The sequence below is a fragment of the Rhinolophus ferrumequinum genome, chromosome 2, assembly GCF_004115265.2.
Source record: "Rhinolophus ferrumequinum isolate MPI-CBG mRhiFer1 chromosome 2, mRhiFer1_v1.p, whole genome shotgun sequence".
In the NCBI taxonomy this organism is placed as follows: domain Eukaryota; kingdom Metazoa; phylum Chordata; class Mammalia; order Chiroptera; family Rhinolophidae; genus Rhinolophus; species Rhinolophus ferrumequinum.
The window spans coordinates 40,197,099-40,219,189 of NC_046285.1; the positions used below are offsets into that span (position 1 = coordinate 40,197,099).

At 36.9% G+C, this 22,091-nt stretch overlaps 2 protein-coding genes across 7 annotated transcripts in view; both read right to left on the reverse strand.

Annotated features, from left to right (window-relative positions):
• The window catches only part of USF3 (upstream transcription factor family member 3), a 38,866-nt gene that overhangs the window by 8,477 nt on the left and 8,298 nt on the right, over positions 1-22,091 (reverse strand). For 2 of the 6 annotated variants that reach the window (XM_033126499.1, XM_033126464.1), the window contains exons 2-6: positions 13,730-13,854; positions 12,189-12,253; positions 11,003-11,031; positions 9,240-9,322; positions 3,743-3,839 (exon numbers count right to left, since the gene is read on the reverse strand). In XM_033126499.1, coding sequence (XP_032982390.1) covers positions 3,743-3,839; positions 9,240-9,322; positions 11,003-11,031; positions 12,189-12,253; positions 13,730-13,738 — 283 coding nt within the window. In that variant the 5' untranslated portion in view covers positions 13,739-13,854. Of the gene's footprint in view, positions 1-3,742; positions 3,840-9,239; positions 9,323-11,002; positions 11,032-12,188; positions 12,254-13,729; positions 13,855-16,929; positions 17,334-18,668; positions 18,740-22,091 lie in introns of those variants that run through there. The other 4 variants (XM_033126478.1, XM_033126486.1, XM_033126491.1 and 1 more) reach the window with 4 other exon arrangements.
• On the reverse strand, positions 1,011-1,873 carry LOC117037527 (proteasome subunit alpha type-6-like). Its single transcript, XM_033133615.1, is given in 2 exon segments — positions 1,011-1,609; positions 1,612-1,873. Coding segments are annotated over 2 exon segments (861 nt in total).

Here is a 22,091-nt window from a genome sequence, read left to right on the forward strand (position 1 = left end):
TCTTTGAAGATCAACAACTCAAAGGTAAAATTATTCATAATGTAGGAATCTCAAAATCCCAAATTCAAAAATTCCCAATAGGGCAGTTGCAAAAGTGAAGGTAGGGAAGACATACTGATATCATGGCAATATGCTAGGAAAATAACACTGAATATCAGTATAACAGCATTCAAATGCTACAACAGCTAGCATTACTTACAGTGCTAATAGATAGTCTCTTTTATAAATGGCTTTAAACTAGTTTCTATTTTACCCTTGGAAACAATAGAGACCAAGCAGAACATGTAAGAAGTAAAGTGGTAGAGCACGGAAAAAAGCATTAGCAAGGAATCTTGCGTTTTCCTTGGAAGAGCCAATGCTGTATGCTACTGAGTAATGAAGATGTTTTCACATCTCTACTCCTTTCTAAGGGAGACTGCCTCACCCATGGATCCTACTAATGGGGCAGCCTTGGCTGCTGGGATTTATGCTCTGTGACCCCATCCATCCCCACCTGCCCTGCCATAGTGGTAGGTCCTCTCCCCACTCCCTCTGCCAAAGGCAGCCAATCCTCAAGGCCAATGCTTTATGAGGTAGCCTGAAATGAGAAGTTCTATTCGGACAAGGAAGAGCTGAGACGAGCAGAGTATTTTTCTCAGATATTTAAACTAAGAGACACAGAAGAAAGATGCCAATGTGCCATGGACTTCAGAAATTAAAGAACAATTATTATGGACCAAATAATAATAATAATTCTCACTATTGCACACTTACTTTTATATATGCCTGGCACTTTTCTTTCATTGTGTCATATACTACTATTACTACTACTACCACTACTACTACTAATACTAATAGTAATAATAACAGTAACAACATAGCAGATAATATTTATCAAATACTTACTATGTGCCAGACTTAACTCTAAGTGCTTTACCAGCATAATCTCTCTTTCTTTTTTCCCCCCAAAATCACTGTTTTTATTTATAAAGGATTCTAACCACTTCGGTGGCAGGGGTGGGAGAGGTTTCTTATTCAATCCAGAGGCCACCATAATGTCGCTCTGCTGTTACCAAACACACAGGCAGTGACGTCATGGATTTGGTAAACCAACTGCAATGTTTGGTCTCTGCTAGAGCAACAAGCTGAGCATCAATCTCTGCTTCTGTAAGAATCCTGAATTTAGGATTTTCAGCTGTAACTTCTCCAACTTCTATTCCTGAAGGTTTGAAATCAATTGATAGAACAGTAGATAGGCATGTAATCTCAGTTTCCACTGTCTGTTGAAATGTCCAATCAAATTTCTTCTTCACTTTTTTTGCTAGAAAGCTGGTGTACTCAGTTTGTTTGACTCCTGCTGCAGTGGCTTGAAACCCACAGTAGTAACCTGCAGGATCACTTCTGTTTACCTGAGGGCCTTGTTCTGCATCTACACCAATTAAAATCATACAGCAAGCAAGAGGCCTCATTTCAGTATTCTGCGTGCAGACCTGAGAAATAGCAGCAATTCTCTGACACAGCAAGTCCACAGGAATCTCACAGCCATACTTGTATTTCCAATTTGCTGCCTCACAGCGTGCCTTCTGTACCTGGGACCTGCTGTCAGCTGTCATTCCTGTCATCACACACCAATGTTTTCCATTATCTTGAATAAGTGAGTCACTGTGCTGGAATCCAGTAATTTGTCAGGTACTTTCTTCTGTGTGACAATTACTGCACAGTCTTTCCCTCTGACAGCTACTGATGTAAGGCCACCCTGGTTAATAGCCTTAAAAGCATATTCTGCTTGGCAGAGCCGAACCTCGGGTGAGAAAATGGTAATGTGGTGGTCAAAACCAGCGCTAGGACCTTGGACATGTTGATGCACTGACTGCTTCAAACACAGTCCCAGCATTATGTCTTTCAATCCTTATAACAACCAGGAGAGGGGAAGCATCTACTGTCATAACCATTTCCCGATGTGAGATAAAGGCTCAGAGTAGTTATACAATTTGCCTAACGTCAACCAGATCGATGCTAAGATTATCCTCATTTTAAAATAGGGAAACTGAGACTTGGAAAGGTTAAGTAACTGTCAAAGGTTCTGAGTGAGTAAATGAAACTGAGACACAAACCCAGGTAGGCCTGAGTCCCAAGGCCATTGCTCTGACCATTGTTCTAGACTGTCAGGTGGATGGTGAGTATGTGGAGGAAGCTGTTAGGAGAGAGAGAGCAGACGCACAAAAAAGAATCAAAGGGGGGCGCTGAATGGCTCAGTTGGTTGGAGCGCGAGCTCCGAACAACAGGATTGCCAGTTCAATTCCCACATGGTCCAGTGAGCTGTGCCCCCCGCAACTAGATTGAAGGCAATGGGCTGCCGCTGAGCTTCTGGAGGGGCGGCTGGATGGCTCAGTTGGTTAGAGCGCGAACTCTTAACAACAAGGTTGCAGGTTCAATTCCCGCATGGGATGGTGGGTGGTGCCCCCTGCAACTAAGATTGAAAACGGTGACTGGACTTGGAGCTGAGCTACACCACAACTAGACTGAAGGACAACGATTGATGGGTCCTGGAGAAACACACTGTTCCCCAATATTTCCCAATAAAAAAACTAAAAAACAAAAAACGAAGAAAGGATGATGACAGAGGCGACACATAGCCATACTTAAGCTGCTTCACGTGCTACCCCAACCCCTGGTCTGGCTATTCAGCTTTTCCTGAGCCCCATGCCACCTGTATTTTTTCAATAGTTTCCCTTTTCCCTCAGATGACTTGATTGCCTCAGCCTCTGGACTGTGAAATCAAAGAAGTCCTCATTAGAAAAGTCTACACACCATTCTAGCCTTAACATCCCTTTGTGGGGTGCCTCAAAATGGTTACCAAACACAGATTATACACCTAACTACCTGACAGTCATAAAACAGAGTCTGGACCATAACAGACAGTTGACTTGGTGAGGATTGTCATCAAACCAAAAGGAAACAGAGAGAATTCTGAAGACTGACCTCCTGGACATGCTTCCCAATGTCCTTCCTGCTTCTTACAATAAACACAGCCCGGCATTGCCCTCACTTTCACAAATTCTGCCTTTGTTTCTCTCCTTTTAATGTGACTTTCTGAGCTGTCACAGGAAATTCTCTCTCTGCTCTTGTCAGTGCCATAAATAAAGGGCAATTCAAACTGGCCTTCCACTCTGAGCTTTATACTTGCCTGGGATCTTTTTTTTTTTCTAGCTGTCATAAGAAAACCTTTTCTCCGGTTCAAGTGGAAAAAGAAAACTCATTTGACAGCATAAAAAAAACTCACCTCTATCTAAAAATCAAATATCATTAAATGATCAGGCAGTCTGATATACACATTACATGCAATATAAACAAATACGAACTGAATGTTTTGGCCTTTTGAGTAAATTCACAGTTAAGTCTTGGCACAGGCATTTCTTTATCTTGTTTTTAAGTTACAATGAGCAGGATTCCCCTAGCTGGATGATCCAACTGGAATAAAGGAGATCCAATATTATTGGCATCATGAGTTAAACAAACAGGAAATCTACAGAAAAGCCCAACATCAAAATTATGTATGCCTCCATGATCACAGCTGCTCACAGATGGGGTAAAAGAGGTAAACTAAGATGAATTAATTTGCAACACTAGTCTTCCCTGAATGTATGGTCTTAATAATGGTTGGGGGCAAAAAAGCTTTCTGTATCCTAACTAAGTTGCACTGCAACAAAAAGGCCTGAACATGAAAAAAAATAACAAAAAGTAAGAATCTTAAAATCTTTACCTTGTTCATTGTTTCCTCCATTAAGCAGGAGTTCATCATTTTGTCTTTTCAACTCTGTTATATACTTAAAGGCTTGGTCCAAGATCATATTCTTGCTCTGCCAAAGAAAATTAACCATTTAAAAGTTTCACTGAAGGGTCAGAACTTGCCACAAGAAACTTAAAGTTTTGGTTTTATCACATATATGTGATAGGTATCTTTTACATTTTTAAAAAGGTATCATATTTAATAACTTCTACTGTTCATCTTTCATTTACTAAGTATTTATTGAACATCTACTATATGTCAGGCTCTATTCTAAGGACTAGGGATATAGTAAACAAAACAGAAAAAGTTCCTGACCTTGAGGAATTTTACATATATATTTATAATATATATATACACACACACATATATGTATGTGTGTGTGTGTATATATAACATATATAATATATATGTGTATATATATATTATATAATGTATATACATTATATAAATAATACACACACACACACACACACACACACACACACATTCATACAAGGGTGCCAAAAAATGTATATACATTTTAAGAAAGGAAAACTGTATTAAAACTGTAATATTCAATATATAACGACAACAAAAGATGAATACAAGTCACGTTTGACTTCTGTAATTACAAGAGGTGCTCAAAGTGGTTACCATCAGCATCCAGACACTTCCGATTACAGCGAACTACTGCTTGAGGAACCTTGACCAAAGTGTCCACTTGTATACATTTTTTTGGCACCCCCGGTATATATATGTGAAATGAAGTGGTGATAAGTGCTATGAAGAAAAATAAAGCAGAGTAAGGAGGGGTCAGATAGACGGCAGAGGTTACATTGTGCTATGTATGGACTGAATGTTTGTGTCCCCCTACAATTCATGTTGAAACACTGATCACTGATGTGACGGTATTTGGAGAGGGGGCCTTTGGAAGCTAATTAGGACACGAGTGTAGACCCCTCATAAATGCGATCAGTGCCTTTCGAAGACAAGACATGAGAAAGGTGATCACTCTCTCTCTGCCATGTGAGGACATAACCAGTTAGACAGTCCATACCAGGAACCGCCCCAGCTGACACCTTGCTCTTGGACTTCCCAGCCTCCGAACTGTGAGAAATACATTTCAGTTGTTTAAGTCCCCCAGTCTGTTATTTTCCTTATGACAGCCCCCAATGACTAAGACACTTTGCTATAATCTATTTTTACGGGGAGGTAGGGGAAGGCATCTCTGTAAGGTGACATTCGATCACAGACCTGAAGGAAGAAGTATCTGGAGGGTTCAGGGAGCAGAAGCAACAAGAGCAAAGGTGCTTAGGCAGGGTTGTGTGTGGCGTGTTGGAGGAACAGTGAGGAGGCGAGAGGCTGCAGCAAAGTATGTAGTGGAAGAGGAGGAGAAGAGACCAAGGAAGGCCTTCAAGGCCATGTAAACATTTTAGATTCTAATGTTATTCTTTAGTCTGTCAACCACAACTACAAGCTTTTCCAAATAATAGGATGAGAAAACAATGTCACTGGATTGTGTGTTGGTGTCATGCTCCCAGTATATTCCATTCCTAAGCTTTTCAAAAAGATTGCATTTTATGTCAGTGTCCCTTTATTCTTTATTCTTAATTAACAATTTTAAAAATTATCAACATAACCTGTGCATATGGCAAAAAAATGTAAATAATATGAAAGGATATATAATGAAAACTAACAATCCTTTTGGCTTTAACTTTCCAGATCTCCTTCCAGAGGCAACCACTGTAAAATTACTTGTGTCTCCTTCCAGAAATAGTCTGTGCCGATCTATATGTGTGTATGTTCTTTAAACCAGACAGAAGGATATTATAAACAGTATGTTATGTTATTTTTTTAATTTAAAAATATATCTTGGGCCGGCCCGGTGGCTCAGGCGGTTACAGTTCCGTGCTCCTAACTCCGAAGGCTGCCGGTTCGATTCCCACATGGGCCAGTGGGCTCTCAACCACAAGGTTGCCAGTTCAACTCCTAGAATCCTGCAAGGGATGGTGGGCTCCGCCCCCTGCAACTAAGATTGAACACGGCACCTTGAGCTGAGCTGCCGCTGAGCTCCCGGATGGCTCAGTTGGTTGGAGCGCGGGCTCTCAACCACAAGGTTGCCAGTTCAATTCCTTGACTCCCACAAGGGATGGTGGGCTGCGCCCCCTGCAACTATAAACAGCAACTGGACCTGGAGCTGAGCTGCGCCCTCCCCAACTAAGACTGAAAGAACAACAACTTGACTTGGAAAAAAGTCCTGGAAGTACACACTGTTCCCCAATAAAGTCCTGTTCCCCTTTCTCAATAAAATCTTTAAAAAAAAAAAAGTAATACATATATATACATGTATATGTATCTTGGAGACACTGCCATACAGCACTTAAGCTATCTGTATGTATGTTATACTTTCTAAAGGCTGTATTTGTTATTTCATTTCATTTATTTTATTAGCAGTGTATTACTCATAAATATTTAAGCTGTGTCAGAAGCATTTTGGTTTTTTATTCTTCAGTTATTAAAAACACTGCAGTGCATGTTTAACTTCTACTCCAGTATGTACATTATTAAATATCTCTAGTACTTTATCAAATAGCTCTTTTCCTGCAGGAATCAGTGATTTAGGACTTTGGTTTAGCAAGTTACTATTCTGGGGCCCTTAGAACGAGCCCCCAGAGAGACCCAATGTCACCCAGGAAACACTTTAGAGAGAGAAAACTGATCCTGTCCTGTTTTAAAGCAAGAGTGGAGACAAAGGCAGAACCTGACGATACCCACCTACTGCCTCCCTGCTGTAGGTGGGGGTGGGGACGTGGACCCACAGTGAAGAAAATCTACTTGGCCTCTCAGAGCCACACACTGACTTCCATTGCATACTCTAGGACACAAAGGAAGTAAAATGACTACAAGTTCCTTTCAGAAAAACTTGTAGGAATGAAAGCCAAGAGAGGAAAATCAGATTTTACTAGGCAAACACCAATATTTAGTGAGCAGCTACTTTACACTGAGATGTGGAAGAAGAAAAACAGTCAAAAGACATGGTGCCTGCCCTTAAATTTGCTATACTATTAAAGAAACAGAAAGTACATCTTTAAAAAGACTAAAACACATTTATGCAAGACTAAGTATCCCCCTGTAGGGCAGAATGAAAAGAAACTGAAGTGTAAGATGTTTCTGAGGGAGATAGTGTTGAGAAGCCAGCAAACTGATCTGGTCCTCCAAAAGCCTGACAAGTTCAGGGCTGGGAAGCTCCAGCTACCACGGAAGGTGGGCTGAGGTACAGGGTTAAAAATGAGGAGAATGGTAGAAAAGATTTTTTTTATGCAGTAATAAGAACCAACCCCCCCACACACATTCTATGCAGCTGGATGACTTCCCCTTTCTGCCCCAACCACAGGAGACAAGATTGTTTTCTGTGAAATGTGAACCATAAAATTTCAGTCTCAGGGAGACTTGGCACAGAAATGAACAAGATGAGGCTCCTGAGTGAAAACAGGGAGTAAAGTAACTCTGCCTCCTACAGCATGAGACTCTGCAGCACCCATTTCCTAGACCCAGCTCCCAGAATAATGACAACTAGCCTCAATCTCCTGTTGCCACTATTCCCACTCCTAGGTAGGGGGCTAAAGGATTCTGTTCTGGAAAATAAAAAAAAATTAATAGCTATCCCAAAACAAAAAAAGCTACAAATACTGACATTTTTGAGTTTTACAACAACAACACTAGTTCACCCACTAATCACTCAATAGTTAGGGCCACCTACAGACAAGCCTAGTCAATCAGCTGTTTAATGTCTCATTCTCAAATATGAAAAAACAACGAAGTATCACTAAACATTTAAGGAAAGTCTCCAAAAAGAAAGACAAAACATCAAGACAAAGGGGAAAAAAAGGAAATCAGAAGAAATAAAGACAACACAGAAAATAGAAGAAAACTTAAAAAAAACAAATCCTATAAAACATTCTCAGAGATGAGATGATATTGCATACATGAAACCAACACGTGGTATGTAAAGAAACAAAAAGAATAAGGAAAAAGACTCTTGGATATTAAAAATATGAAAGCTGAAATTAAAAACAGAACAGTTGGAAGAGACCAACCAATTGAGATAGAAAAAGAAGGGTAGAGGGTTCCAGAAATAAAGTCTCAAAGGAAAAAAAGGGAAAATGGAAATTATGTGGTACATTTGACCGTGTCAAAACTGTACTAAGAGACTGTTGGAAGTGTGGAAAAAATTAAAGATAGGTTTATAAAAAATTAAGCAAATGAAAAACAATGAGGTAATTATTAACTCCAAAAAAGCTAAAGTTACATATGTAATAAAATATAATTTGGTACACTCCTTGGCTTAACCATAAACAACATTTACAGTCTTAATAACAGAAAAACCGAATACCGATTTAATAAAAAGTTGTGGTACAATTATATTGGGAGGATTAGACAAAGGGAAACCAACGGAAAAGCATAACAGGAGGTCAATAGATAAAACATAAAGTAGAAAATAAGATATATTAATGTATGCATGCTATTTCAAAATCTGAAGGTAAATACCAGAAGAAACAGGTGACAATGATTGCTTCTACAGGGCTATATTAGAATTGGGAAGCAGTAAACAGGAGACTAATGTTTGTTGTTTTAAGCTTTTTAGTACTATTTGCTATGTGTATATATTAACTTAATTAAAAATTAATTTTAAAAGGCTAACACAAATTCTGATATCCCATTACAATGGAATACTATATCACCATTAAGAAGAAAGGAGGTCATATGAGGAAAGGTATGTACAACCAAAAGTCTACTATGTACCACTGAGTAAAAATGACAAAGCAGGTTATAAAACTATACAGCTATATTCGTAAAGCAATGTCTGGAGAGATGTGTAATAACATTTTTAATAGTGGTTATAACTTGGGAATGGGATGTCAATTTATTTTTTACACTTTTTTATGTCTTCCATATTGTTTCCATTTTTATTGTTTTGTTTTATTTTCAGTGAGCACACTTTATCCTCATTTATCAAAAGAAACAGAAAGCTATCTTCATTAGGGAAAACTGTCAGCTTTAAAACGCTGAGATTTAAGTACTAGTGGAGATGGATAGGGCATGGAGAGTAAAATAAAGAAGAGATCCACAGAAAATTCTAAGTAAGAATTTAAGATAGTAAAGGACATGATTGGCAGAAAATTTAAAACATGCCTGGTAAATACAGTGGCACATATGTAAACATAATCATGGGACTGAGTAATTTTTGATCTTAAAGATCTAGAAATTATACGGTCCATTTGATCATGTAGAAAACTATAGTGGAAGACTGTTGGAAGTGTGGGAAGAATTAAACATAGGTATATAGAAAATTAAGCAAATGAAAAACAAGGCAATTATTAACTCCAAAAAACTATTAATGACAGGGAAGAAATATAATCATCTGAGCGGAGAAACCACAGGGAATTATCTGTTCACAAGTTATGAATGAAAATATGAGTGGACTTCTTACCTGCTTCAGTGCAGGGGAACATGGGATCAGCTCTCCTATTCTGTTAATCCCAGCATTGATTTTTTTCTTCCTATGCCTCTCCACTAGAGGAAAAAAAAGTCCATTTATCAAACTTTATAGTACTATAGCTAAATTGCTTCATTCTCCCTGGGTAAAAAAATTTTAAGTTAAGAAAATCTAATCAAACAGTATCTACTAAAGACTAACTATAAAAAGATTTCTAAAAATGCCATATTTTAAGTCAGTGTTAGTGGAAATTAATATAAACAATACTTTTATTAGCACCTTAAAGAATGTGATCTACAATAACTAAATTCAAATTATAAACAGAAATGGTTAATATTACATTACTATTAGGCCATTATCATATTTCAAGTAATTACTAGAGATTTTAATAACTAAATTTCAAGAACCCACTAATAAGCTAAATTACTAGAAAGCTAACTCTTTTATAGCAGATAGGCAATTGAGACCTTTCCAGACAGATTAAAGAGCCTTAAAAGACCTTTTAGTGGCGGCCAGATGGCTCAGTTGGTTAGAGTGCAAGCTCTGAACAACAGGGTTGCCGGTTTGATTCCCACATGGGCCCGTGAGCTGCGCCCTCCACAACTAGATTGCAAACAATGGCTTGAGCTTGGAGCTGAGCCACGGGTGGGTGACCAGTTCACTCAGTGGTTAGAGCGCAGTGCTCATAACACCAAGGTCGCCGATTCGAGTCCCACATGGGCCAATGAGCTGCTCTCTCCACAACTAGATTGAAAAACGATGACTTGACATCCTGTTCCCCAATATTCCCCAATTAAAAAAAAAAATTTTAGTTCATATAGCCAAAAAAGATTAGATTTAACTCACAGGGCAAAAAGAGCAAAGCAATAAAGTACAGCTCACCCTTCTTCTGCATTCTCTAACAATGTTGTTATCTGAGAGTAGATTTTTTAATGTGTGAAGGTAAAAAAAAAAAAAGTCATTAAGACTCTTTACCCATAGTGATAAAGGGGAATTCAAAGGCAATATGAATTCCCTTTCTGGGGAACAGTAATATCCCACCAATGTTCAACACATCTCTCTATAGGTAAAATTTCCCCCAGGATCTTTTCCTTAAGGAAAGGATGATGTCGTTTATAGAGTAATAGAAATTAACTCCTAATTTTTATTTTTTAGATCGGATTGCAGACCCTGATGGAAAATAAAATGTTATAAAATGTACCAAATTGTAAATGTATGCATAATTAATTCTATTAATATAAATGTTTATCTGGCCTTGGACTATCATTTTGATGTTTGAGATAAAATCAGATATTTATTTTCTACATTTCTTCCTATAATTGAGGATTCCTCAACTTAATTTAAAACTGTTCCCATTTCAAGTACCTTTAAGATCTACAGCTTGTTGCTCATCTCTTCCCTATTCCTCTAGGCAGCCAGCCCCCTCCGGAATCTTGGCAAACACACATACTCTTCATTTTATTTAGGAGGAGTATATCTGGAATTCCTCAGCGGGTGAAATCACTTAAAACACTAGCTCCACAGGTACATTAATCCTTAAATTATCTAAATAGATGATGAATCAGAAGACGATAAGCAAGTCATCTTCATGAGACTCAGGGGTGTTTTGTCAATTAAAAACAATAAAAGAATACTTTGTTAAAATATGATGAATAATGGTTTGATGTTTGTAACATAAAAACTTATAATCAACTGCAGTATAATTTCATTTGAATGCAAAAAAAAATAACAAATAAAATTTAAATTGTTGTATCTACCTGCATTGTGGGTCTCCCGGTTTTTCTTTCTGAAACAAAAAGTATAGATAAAAGGAACATGAAAATAATGGGAAAACATTTTCACCACTTTATATTTTGAGAACCAAAAAAAAAAAATTTTACAAATCTGTATTTGTAGCATCAATGAGAAACCATCTGAAGAAAAATTTTCTCAATATATATTATGGGATGAAAACTTAACTGCAGATATATCAATATAAATTTAGAATCCACAATTTCTGAAAGTAACTGTAATTCTCTATTTTTCTAAACCCAGAAGTCATTAATTGGGAAGTAAACCAATCACTGAAAACTATTTGAAAAAGGTAATTAAGGAGCTAGTCAACTCTCAAAGTGATATCCCAAATAGTGCCTTCTGATGCTTGTCCTGGCACCTGGCCTATAGTGGGGGTGAGTGTGTAAAGGAGACAAGCAGCAGTAGAGAGGAAACTTGAAATCCCCAGGGAAGGAAATGTGGCAGCCACCAGCAACCATGCACTAACAACTGTCATCATTTAAACCATCTTTTGCATTTATGTACCTTACGTTGTCCAAACTCTTAAATTTTCTTAAAAGCTAGCCTACTATAAAAATATCGATATTCCCTTTCACGTACAATTAATCAATATATTAGCATTCTTTAATAGCTATTTGATAAGGAAAGAGAATAGCAATTTTAATATTAATGAAAGCACTGCCTGTGCAATTCTAATCAGAAACATTGACCAAAATGCTAGAAACCCAGAAGGGGTGTTATACATAGAACCAGAAATAATATTGTACGATGTGCATATTGGCAATAATGGTTTCTAATGGCACTAACACTGAATGTTTATTCAAATTGACTTCAGCCCAAGTGAATTTACGATCTACAAAGACCAATATTGTGTATAAGTAAAAATTTCAGGAGAAATTAAACATTTAAAATAGATTTGGTATTATACTATTTTAAATACCGATTGACGTTTTACTTGTTACGCTGCTGGTAGAATAAGAAGGACAGGTAAATTTTAACTATGTACCCCTTTCCATAAATTTATTCCTATTTATCCACACATATTTTTGAAGAGGAGTGGTTTTCTAGGCATCCAAATGAAAATTCTCTCAGGACCACCTATTTAACAAAGTAGGGACTCATTCTTCTTATTTTCTGAAACTATTTTATTTTTGGACTGTGGTTTCATACCTGTGCTGCTTTTTTGGAGGAGTCTCATTCTCTGTCATTTCTGGCATGGTTACAGTGATAGGAACCTACAAGGCATAGAAAGACATACCAGAAAGTTTAAATTCATTACAGTATCTTGGAGAAGTTGATTAATAGCAATTTGGTTTGAATACCAAAGTGCTAAAAAATAGAAGTGATATCATGAAAGCATTAGGTATTCTATTCTATTTTATTTAGGTATTCTATACCTATTCTATTAGGTATTCTATTTTTTTGCATTAGGTATTGTGGATAGAAAAAGGTGTAAAACAACAGAACAAAAAATATTTCAACTAGATGGAGAACACGGTGAATGTCAAATGTGAGGTGTAGCCAGAAAGTGCTTGAGAAAACTGGAGTAGAGAAAAATCGTTATTGGGCTTGGAAATGAATAAAAGCTTAATTAAAGAGGATATGGATTTAAGCAACACCTAAAAAGACAAGTGAAACATACTTGAGTTGGGAGAGTTTGTTCTTTGTTCATGATACTGTTTGTTCATGACACAAAATTTAAACTAGAACAATGGTCCCCCTCTGTGAACACAGAACAAACAAAAGTGACAAGCAGACAAACATGCAATATTCCAAATATGGGAGCAAGTATTCAGTCATTCACTCATTTGCTAGGCTTCTTTCATTTCAAACCGCTAGAAGTCTTACATTATCATTTGAGTCATTAAAATCTGAATATGAGTAGGAAAATTCTATTTATATTTAAAATATCATGGTACTGAAGAATATATGTACTATAAGGAAATATACACATTTGCCCAAAAATCCTGACAGCAAACACATTAAAATATTAATCATAGTTATATAAGGCCGGCAATATGAGAGGTGATGTCCTTTCTCTTCTCTGATTTTCAAATATTTTGTGATGAAAACTTTATTGCTTTTGAATCCCAGGGATGACAGCCTTTCAAAATAGGTGAAATTGGGCTACCTCTTCTGGTACACCTGAGAACATGCAAGTGTGGTTTCCCATTTTCTCTCTGAGAGAGAAAGAAGGCAGCAAGGATGGAATTGGAAGTCTGCACGACTTTAAAATCTGGTTCTGCCATTTCCTAGCTGTGAGGTCCTGAGCAAGTTATGTATCCTCTTGGAACTTCAGATGTTTCATCTACAAAATGGATCACAATTACAATGTCTAGATCATTGGGTTGTTTCTCGAAAGGAATGAAATAATGCAGGGAGAGCACATCAGCACGGTGCCTACAGTAAGAAGAATTCAATAAATGTTAGCTATGAATATTAATGAGGTATTTCAGGCTCAGGCTTTAGCCCTGGGAAGGATGGGGAGGGCCCTGGGAAATAAGTAGAAGTGAATGCAGACAAAGTGATGACAGAAAGTACTGACCACGCATCCTGAGGAGAAATGTGCTCTCAAGACTAATTTCCAGCAGCTTATTCCACCTTCTCCCTAACATTTGTGAAGGTACATACCTGCCTAAAAGCAACACGCTCACATCAGGTAAGCATATAATGATAAACAGGGGACAGGTGAGTAAATAAATCCCTGTCACCTTTCTCATCCAAAGGTTTGCAGAATTTCTTCACTTTTGATTCCTGGCTTCCAGTGCCTCCCGTTTCTGATCCAAATCTATCATCTTCTGCCAGAAGATGGTCTATAAGTTATGTTTTCTTCTTACTACACAAGAGAAAAATCAATGAATGTTTATAGCAGCATGTAAAACAAGGACTGGCAACCTAGGACGTGCAGGCAGATTTTCAGTGGCATATAGGATGATCCTGAATTCCCACCACCACTCGCAAAATAATGGATGTAGTTGCTTTCAAAAGTCACTTTCCAAAGGCTTCCCCATGCTTCACCCTCACAAAGATAGTAGTACTGCAGCCACTGGAGGGTCAGTCCCCAGGAGGTGATTCTCTCCTTTCTCTTACACATGCTCACTATCCCTCAGGTTCTCAGCTTCCACCTAGCTCTTCCACTAAGATCTGTCCTTAATTTCAAAATTATCTTTCCTTCGATCTCCTACTCCCTCTTCTCTCTTGTGTGATTGCAAACCAAAATAAATTTTAGACTGTAATAAAGAAAAGCATCTAGTATTTGAGCAAAAGGAGCTGCAGCCACAGAGACAGATTCAGGTAGCAATTTAAATTGTATTCCACTAAGACGAAGGGGAGGCCACCGTTTATAGTGAAAGTTCCCGCCCAAGTTTCCAATTAGGTCCATTTTATGTAAATGAGGCATCCAAATTATGCAGTTCTGATTGGAAGAGAAAACCAGGGTTTCCCTGCAGTGTTTGACTCAGACAGCCTGAACAATCAAGGCATGATGCAGGAAGCCCGGAAGTCAGTCTGAGGTTCCTCCTTCTACACAGAGTACTTGAGGAGACCCTGTCAGCAAATGGCCAGTAGGCTGTTATTATTCATACAACTTGGGCCCTCAGTCAACCATGGGGAGTCCATCTCAGAAGATAAATCCCGTCTCGGGATTCACATCAAATGAGTCTTTCTTCTTGGGGTCCAGAGCTCTAAAAAAAAATGTAGATTTGGGGACTTCAACCCACATGAATGAGAAGCCCTGGGTGGGGCCCAGGAATCTGTATTTTCAACAAGATCTCTGGGTGATTTTTCTTTTTATTTTCTTTTTCTTCTCCTCCTATTTCTTCACCTCTTTTTTTTGAAAATATGCTTGAGAAATTTAGCTCTACTTTAGGGTAATGATTCCTAAACATTCCTGAAAAGAATTATCAGAAGGTACTAGTTAAAAATACAAATATGTTCCCAGCCTATCCCAGACCCACTGAACCAGTCTGTAAGGATCTCCAATTCCCAAGGGAAGGGTTTGAAATTTAATGAGTGCCCCAGGTGATGCTTCAGGAAAATTCGGAAACACAAGCAAAAATCTTCAATTGGTGAAATTTCAGGCATCTGATTTCAGGCATCTGACTAATAATACTCTATTGTAGAAGCGATTACTTGGGATGTGGCAGGACCAGTTGACCACGTAATTTTATCTATAAACCAGTAAGGTCAGATTTGCCTCATACCCATGAGTCAACATTTGGTCATTAGTATCAAGTTCTAGTTGTTCTCCGGTAGCACTTTTGAAAGTTTGCAGACTCATGTCACAACGAAGATACACAAAGTAAAAATTCTAATTTTCTGAACATCTAGAATCTTTAAGTAAATGACACTAGAGGCCTAACAGGTAAGTGAACACATTCATTGCACTGTGGTGAAAGCCAGGAGTTCAACTGAAAAAGGAATACAACTGCAAATCAAAAACATCCAGTTTACTAAATGTCACTATAAATACCCATCTCAAACCATATTTTAACCAATTCAATTACATCTACTTCAGTGCAAAATTATTTCCATGCTCAATTCCTTCTGATATTAAATTTGCCTTCTTCACATTAAAAAAAAACTATTGGAATGAACTGTATTTTGTCATAAATCTTTGTCTACTTATTAATCTTCTAATAAGGAAATGGTACTTTTAATACAATATTTATATAACTATTTACAAATATACCCTTTAAAATATTTAAAGTGCTGTGGATGCAAAAGGGGCTCTGTAATAAATCTAATCAAAAGTAATCTGATCACAAATTCCTAACAGGGCAGGTTAGGGTGGGTACTTATGCCCAGGCCTATAAAAGGTTTTCCTTTGCCCTAAACCCTGTCCATTGTTCTTGTGAATCTAGGTTAACACACCTTTGAAATGCCAGAGGTAATCCTCTTTTCCAGATACCTGGAAGAGTAACCAGTCTCTCAAGGTAGCACATAATCTTGTTAGTAGATTATAATCCAATCACAGATTTCTCTATCTTGTTTTCTCCCACCTTCATGTAATCTTCCTACTTCCTCCTTAATTCCATTTATAAAAGAAACTGCAAACTGTCATTCTCTAGAATTTTTGAGATCTTGCTTACTGGCATCGCACCGTTTTGCTCAAATAATCCCATAAAATTTCTCTACAGGTTTGGACATTCTTACGTTGACAGTCCCATTAATTTTAAAGAAAAACTTCAAAAAGTTACATTAGTAATCTTTGAATTATTATTTTTCATGGTAAGAAATGATTATTTCTGAAATTAGTCAAACTTCGTGGTTCTCAAAGTGTGGTTTTCAGATCACTTACATTAAAATCACATCTTTTAAAACTTTTTTTCCCCTTGAAGTAAGCTTACACATAATAAAATGCACAAATCTAAAATGCAACATTCAATGAGTTTTGACAAATACACACACCTGTGTGATCCAACTACCAAGGTATACCACCAGAGAAGGTTCTCGCATGACTCTTCCTAATGAATTCCTTCCCTTCCTCTCACAGAGGCAACCAGTGTTCTCATTTTTTTACCATGAAATTTTATAACATATTAATTGAAAATCCTACTGTCAAGCTTTCACTCAGCATACATTTTTAAAATTCATCCAGTAGTTTGCTCCTTTTTATTAACGAGTGTGAGTAAATTTAAAGCAGTTTGTTTATGCAATTTTCTGTTGTTGGACACCTGAATTGTTTCCATGTTATGGATATTATGAATGAAGCTGCTCTCTATGAACATTCCTGCATAAGCCTTGTTGTGGATATAGTCTTTCATTTCTCTTGGGCAAATATCTAGGAGTAGAGATGCTTATCATACACCCTGCATCTTTGCTCTCTGTAAATTGCCACAGGAGTTACTGTTTGCGTCTATCTTCTCCAGCATTTTAAGTTAATAATCCTCTACCTGGAAGGTCCTATTACCTGGTCCACCTGGTTCAACTCATTAAATCTTGACATATCTGCACTATAGTGCAAGGATAGATAGCACAGGGATGCTTTTAACACCCAAAGGAATCCTTCCTCTTTGTATGTAGTTTCAGCAACAGCTTTCCATCTCGGTGGGAACTTGAGGAGCTGTTCATGCGACTGTTGTGTTGTCTTCTGTTTTGTTTAACTTCTGTCGGAAGTTCTCATCTCTTTTGCCATCAAAGGAATCTTTCATCCTTTACCAGTGTGTGTTGCCTCCTTCCTGTCAGTACATCACCGCATGCTTGGCACAATCAGTCCTGGAGGGTCATAATGCCAACCATGGGATACTCTGACACATAGAAGAACAGGAAATAATGAAATCCTGCTACTAGAACTTTCATGATGAAGTTGAATCTAACTCTAGCTCAAGAAAAATAAGCCAAAAGCACAATTTTCTGAATACCGTTTTCAATTTTTATTTTTAAACTACACAAGTAAGCTGCTTGTATAAAAAATTATTTTTGAGATACAACTGACCTACAACATTAGTTTCAGGTGTACAACATAATTGAGTCGATATTTGTACCTACTGTGAAATGATCAACACGGTAAGTCTAGTTAACACCCGTCACCACACAGTTATAAATTCTTTTCTTGTGATGAGAACTTTTAATATCTACTCTCTTAGCAACTTTCCAATATACAGTACAGTATTATTTTAAAATATAATTTTTAAGAATACAGAAATGCATAAAGTTAAATGGAAAAGTTACTTAAGCTCCAACCACACCCTGGCCACCATAAACAAGTTGGCATTTTTCAGACCTTTTCCTTGCTCTGGTCCATGCAAACTATAAATACTTCTGGCTCAGAAATTATATCATTAAGTAAATTCAAAGAGAACTCCATGCTTTAAAGCTTTTTAAAAATCATTCAATTGCAAAAAAAATTCAATTGCAAAAAGAATTTGTTTTTGTCAAAATTTTAAATGGCACAGGTGTATATGAAGTCCTCATGCCCCTCTGCTTGTACCCATCTTGTGATATCAATTCCAGACATTTCCCCCATGTATGTCCAAGCAATTACTTATATTCATTAGCAACTGCTACACTGAAAGAGCAGGGCATATGAAACGCGAATAGTATAAAATACCTTCCACGGCCAGTTCAAATCTCTGTAGGGTGATCCTGTTCCTTGGATAAAATTTAGGGCCCATCCCATGACCTTATTAGTCACAATTCTATAATAAAAATCCACTAGTCATTTCTAGTCACAAAACAGTCCGTTGGAAATAAATCTCTCAATACATTGGCTTCTCCCAACCCCCACCCCCCAACTTCTGCCTCCGTCCTCACAGCTCCAGTCTCTTTCTGCTGAGCTAGGCTTCCTCTGTCCGTCAGGAAGGCCTGAGGCAGAATGCCCAGATCAGCTCCCTCCTGACGTACTGTGGACCCACATCTGGTCCACAGAAATACACACCTCTTTACTGCAGCAACTCCTAGAAATTTACCCTACAATGATATTCATGTATGTGCAAAAAGACATTTATTCAAGGATAGTAAAAAACAAGGAAAAGCTCATCGCAAGGAGACTGATGAAATACATCACTCACTATATTATGTTGAATCATCTGAAATTGCCCATGTTTGATCTTTTCTGCCTCTAGAAACTGCAATTTCAGATGCTCCAATCTAATAGCTCTTCCTATACAATATAGTTATATGTACTGATCGTCAAATATATATACATACATACGTGTGTGTTATGAGCTGTACGGTGTCTCCCCAAAATTCCTAGTTGAAGTCCTAACTCCCAGTACTTTGGAATGTGGCTGTATTTGAAGACAGGGCCTGTAAAAAGGTAATTAATTTAAACTGGGGTCATTAGAGTGGACCCTAATCCAATGACTGGTGTCCTCATAAGAAAAGGAGATTTGAATACAGACCACACAGACATAGTGATGACCACGGGTGGGCACAGTGAACAGGCAGCCACCTACAGGCCAAGGACAGGCCTCAAAAGACACCAAACCTGCCGAGACCCTGATCTTGGACTTCTAACCTCCAGAATTGTGAGAAAGGAAATTTTTGTTTGTTTGTTTTAAACCACCCTGTGGTATTTTGTTGTGGTAGCTTATAGTTTGCTAGGGAGAAATATATATATATATAAAACTATATATTTTTTTAATTTAAAAAGTTACAAACTTGTACATAATACCTATCCTTTGGAATGGGAGAATTTCTCTGGAAGGACTGCCTTTGAGGAGGGGACACAGGGGACGGGGACAGGAAGACTAACTGTACCTCCTTGTATACAATTTTAATTTTTTGCCACATGCATGCCTTTTCTCTTTCAAAATATGCATTGATTTATCTGTCTAATAAATGCATTTAAGAGGACAATATTTCCTCAAGGTACAACTTTGTCCACAGCCCATAGATTTTGATATGTAATATTTTCAAGTCATTAATTTCTAAATAATACATAGTCTCAGTTAAACTTTAAATTATTTTAAGAACACTAAACTGAAAAACAAAAAAGTAAATATTACCCCTAACCACATTTCTTTTATTTAAGGAGGAAAATTAAAGTCCCCACTACCACTTACTCAATTCTACCCTATGCATATTGGGAATCAATGTGATATTAATTTTCTTGATCTTTCTACAGAGTTATCTATCTATCGATCTATTATCTATTATTACAAGCGCATAAATTTTTTATGAAATGATATTATGCTATATGTCACTGAAACATGCTTTATTTTTACTTAATATATATTATGATTATCTTTTCAGGTAAGTACATATCAACTTACCTTATTCTTTTTAATACCTGCATCACATTACATAGCAATGGATGAGCCATAATTTATTTAGCTGTTCCCCATTGATGAATACTCCTTTTTCCTCTTTTCCTTTTTTGTATTATTATTATTATTATTATTATTATTATTATTATTATTATTTATTTGGCTATTAAAAACAGTGCTGGGGAGAAAAAGGCTACAATCAACATCTTTTCAATTTTTATCAGTCAATAAAAGACAATAAAAGATTTCTTATTATCAACTTGCATATACTTGATGGCTAGTGAGGCTGAATACACTTTCACATGCTATGAATCATTTATATTTCTTTTTTTTGACTTGCTTGTTTTTATTATCTTCACTTTTTCTTCCTTGTAATTTCAACATTTGTGTCCTCTTCAACCTGAGTTGAAGTAAAAAACTTTCCAAGTAGTTATATTTCTTTTTGTTTCCCATTTTGTTAATTTTTTGTGTGAACTATTTCCTTGCAATACAACTGGCAATAAATAATATTTATTTTTTAGAATTTGAGATTTTTCTTTGAAGCCCTCTTACATGATATATTTTAAATGTTATATAAGTATTTGAGAAGAGTATATATTATTAGTAGCTCCTTAGGTATAAGGTTTTAATAAGTATTTTTAAAAATGTTTGTTGTCTAGAATTAAACTTTGTCTGATAACAAATTAATATGCATTTTCTTTCATTCAACATTTACCTAAAGTGTGTATATGTGTATTTTGTTTTAACCTTTCTGCATTATTTTGTTTTTACATTTGTCTGCAATAACAGAAACCTGAAGATTTATTTCTATTCAGTTTAAGAGCCTTTATTTAAAAAATAAGAACGTAGCCCATCAGATTTATTGTAACTATTGTTACATTTGGTCATATTCCCCTTCTCTCTCTCCCTCCTCCCTGAATAAGTTTTTACTTTACCTTGGTTTATTTTTTGTTTCTCTTAATTTTCCTAAATATCTTTTTTCCCCTTATATCTATTCTATTCATGAATGTGCTTAATTTTAAGAAACATACATAGTAGACATTTGATATTTTCTCCTCTCCATTTCATGAAGTTGCTCAGTTTTCACTTAGGCATGTACACCTCCCAATCCAAACCTTATGCTTCAGTGGCAGCCTTAGAAGGTCTTGGCAAATGATTTATTTTTTTGAACACAATGATTGGCCTCAGGTTGGTCCAATTATAGCAAAGCTCAGAACTTTTCTTTGATGGTGTGGTGGCTATGCTCTTTCTCTTCCCAATTTTAAAAAGAGAAAGCCTGTAATTCCAAATACTGAACTTGCAGCATCTTGCAAAAGAAGGAAGACAGTCTAAAAATGAAATTGACATACAAGGAAAAGCAAAGCTGAGAGGACAGAGCTGAGAGAAAAGGAATTGCTTATCGATAACCTAAAATATACTAATATTAAAATTTAAATACATTTTCTTCCTATTAAAAACAGTATCTATGGTCTCCTCTTCCACCACTACAAACATTCTAACACGCTCTAGTTCTTACCCATCAACTGCCCACCACCCACCTCTGCCAAAGACTTACTGAAATTGTGTAGAATTTTAGTTCTAAAGTGTTAGTTCTCCTAGATCCATATTCCATGTTCAACAGCTCATAATCTCCTTCTTTGTCCTTTTGTACCATATTTTGGAAGAACTCCGTTGTCCGATGTTCTAATTCATTTAGTCATTTATTACAACCACGCTGCTTTTCAGCCTGTTACTGAGGCTTTTATTTCAGAAAATGTTTTTAATTCCAAAAACTTTGTTGTTCTTATTTCTTTTTCATAGCACCCCATTGCTATTTTATGGAAATTATGTTCTCTCAAATCTTTAAGGATATTTGGAACAAAAAATATTATATTTTGTCTATTACATTCTATTTGTTTTCTCAAAGATCAATTCCTCTGTGTGTTCAGCTTGGTGTCTGTCCCTCTTTCATCCTGTGGATTTTCCATAAATATTTAGTGAGTCTTGGTTAACCAATTGGTGGCTAAAGTTGATTTCCCCAGCACAGTGGTTCTCAACTCTGGATGCAATGCAGAAATCACTTTTTAAAAAAAGCTTCCTGGGTGATTTTCATGTGTGTCCACCGTCCTCTCCCTGCCATGAATGCTCGCGCTGCCTATGAGTTCGGGCTCTGAAAAGCATCACACATGGATGGAGGTGAGCAGCCAGCTGGGTACCTGCAGGAAGGAGCTCCATATTCACAGGGGCAATTAGAAGTTCTCTGAGGTATAACCCTGATTCTCTCTCTGGCTCTAAAGCCCGTGATGGAGATACCCCCAACTTATATAAATAAGTTCTAGCCACTTACTCTGTGAGTAAATACTGTAATCAAACTATTCAAAAT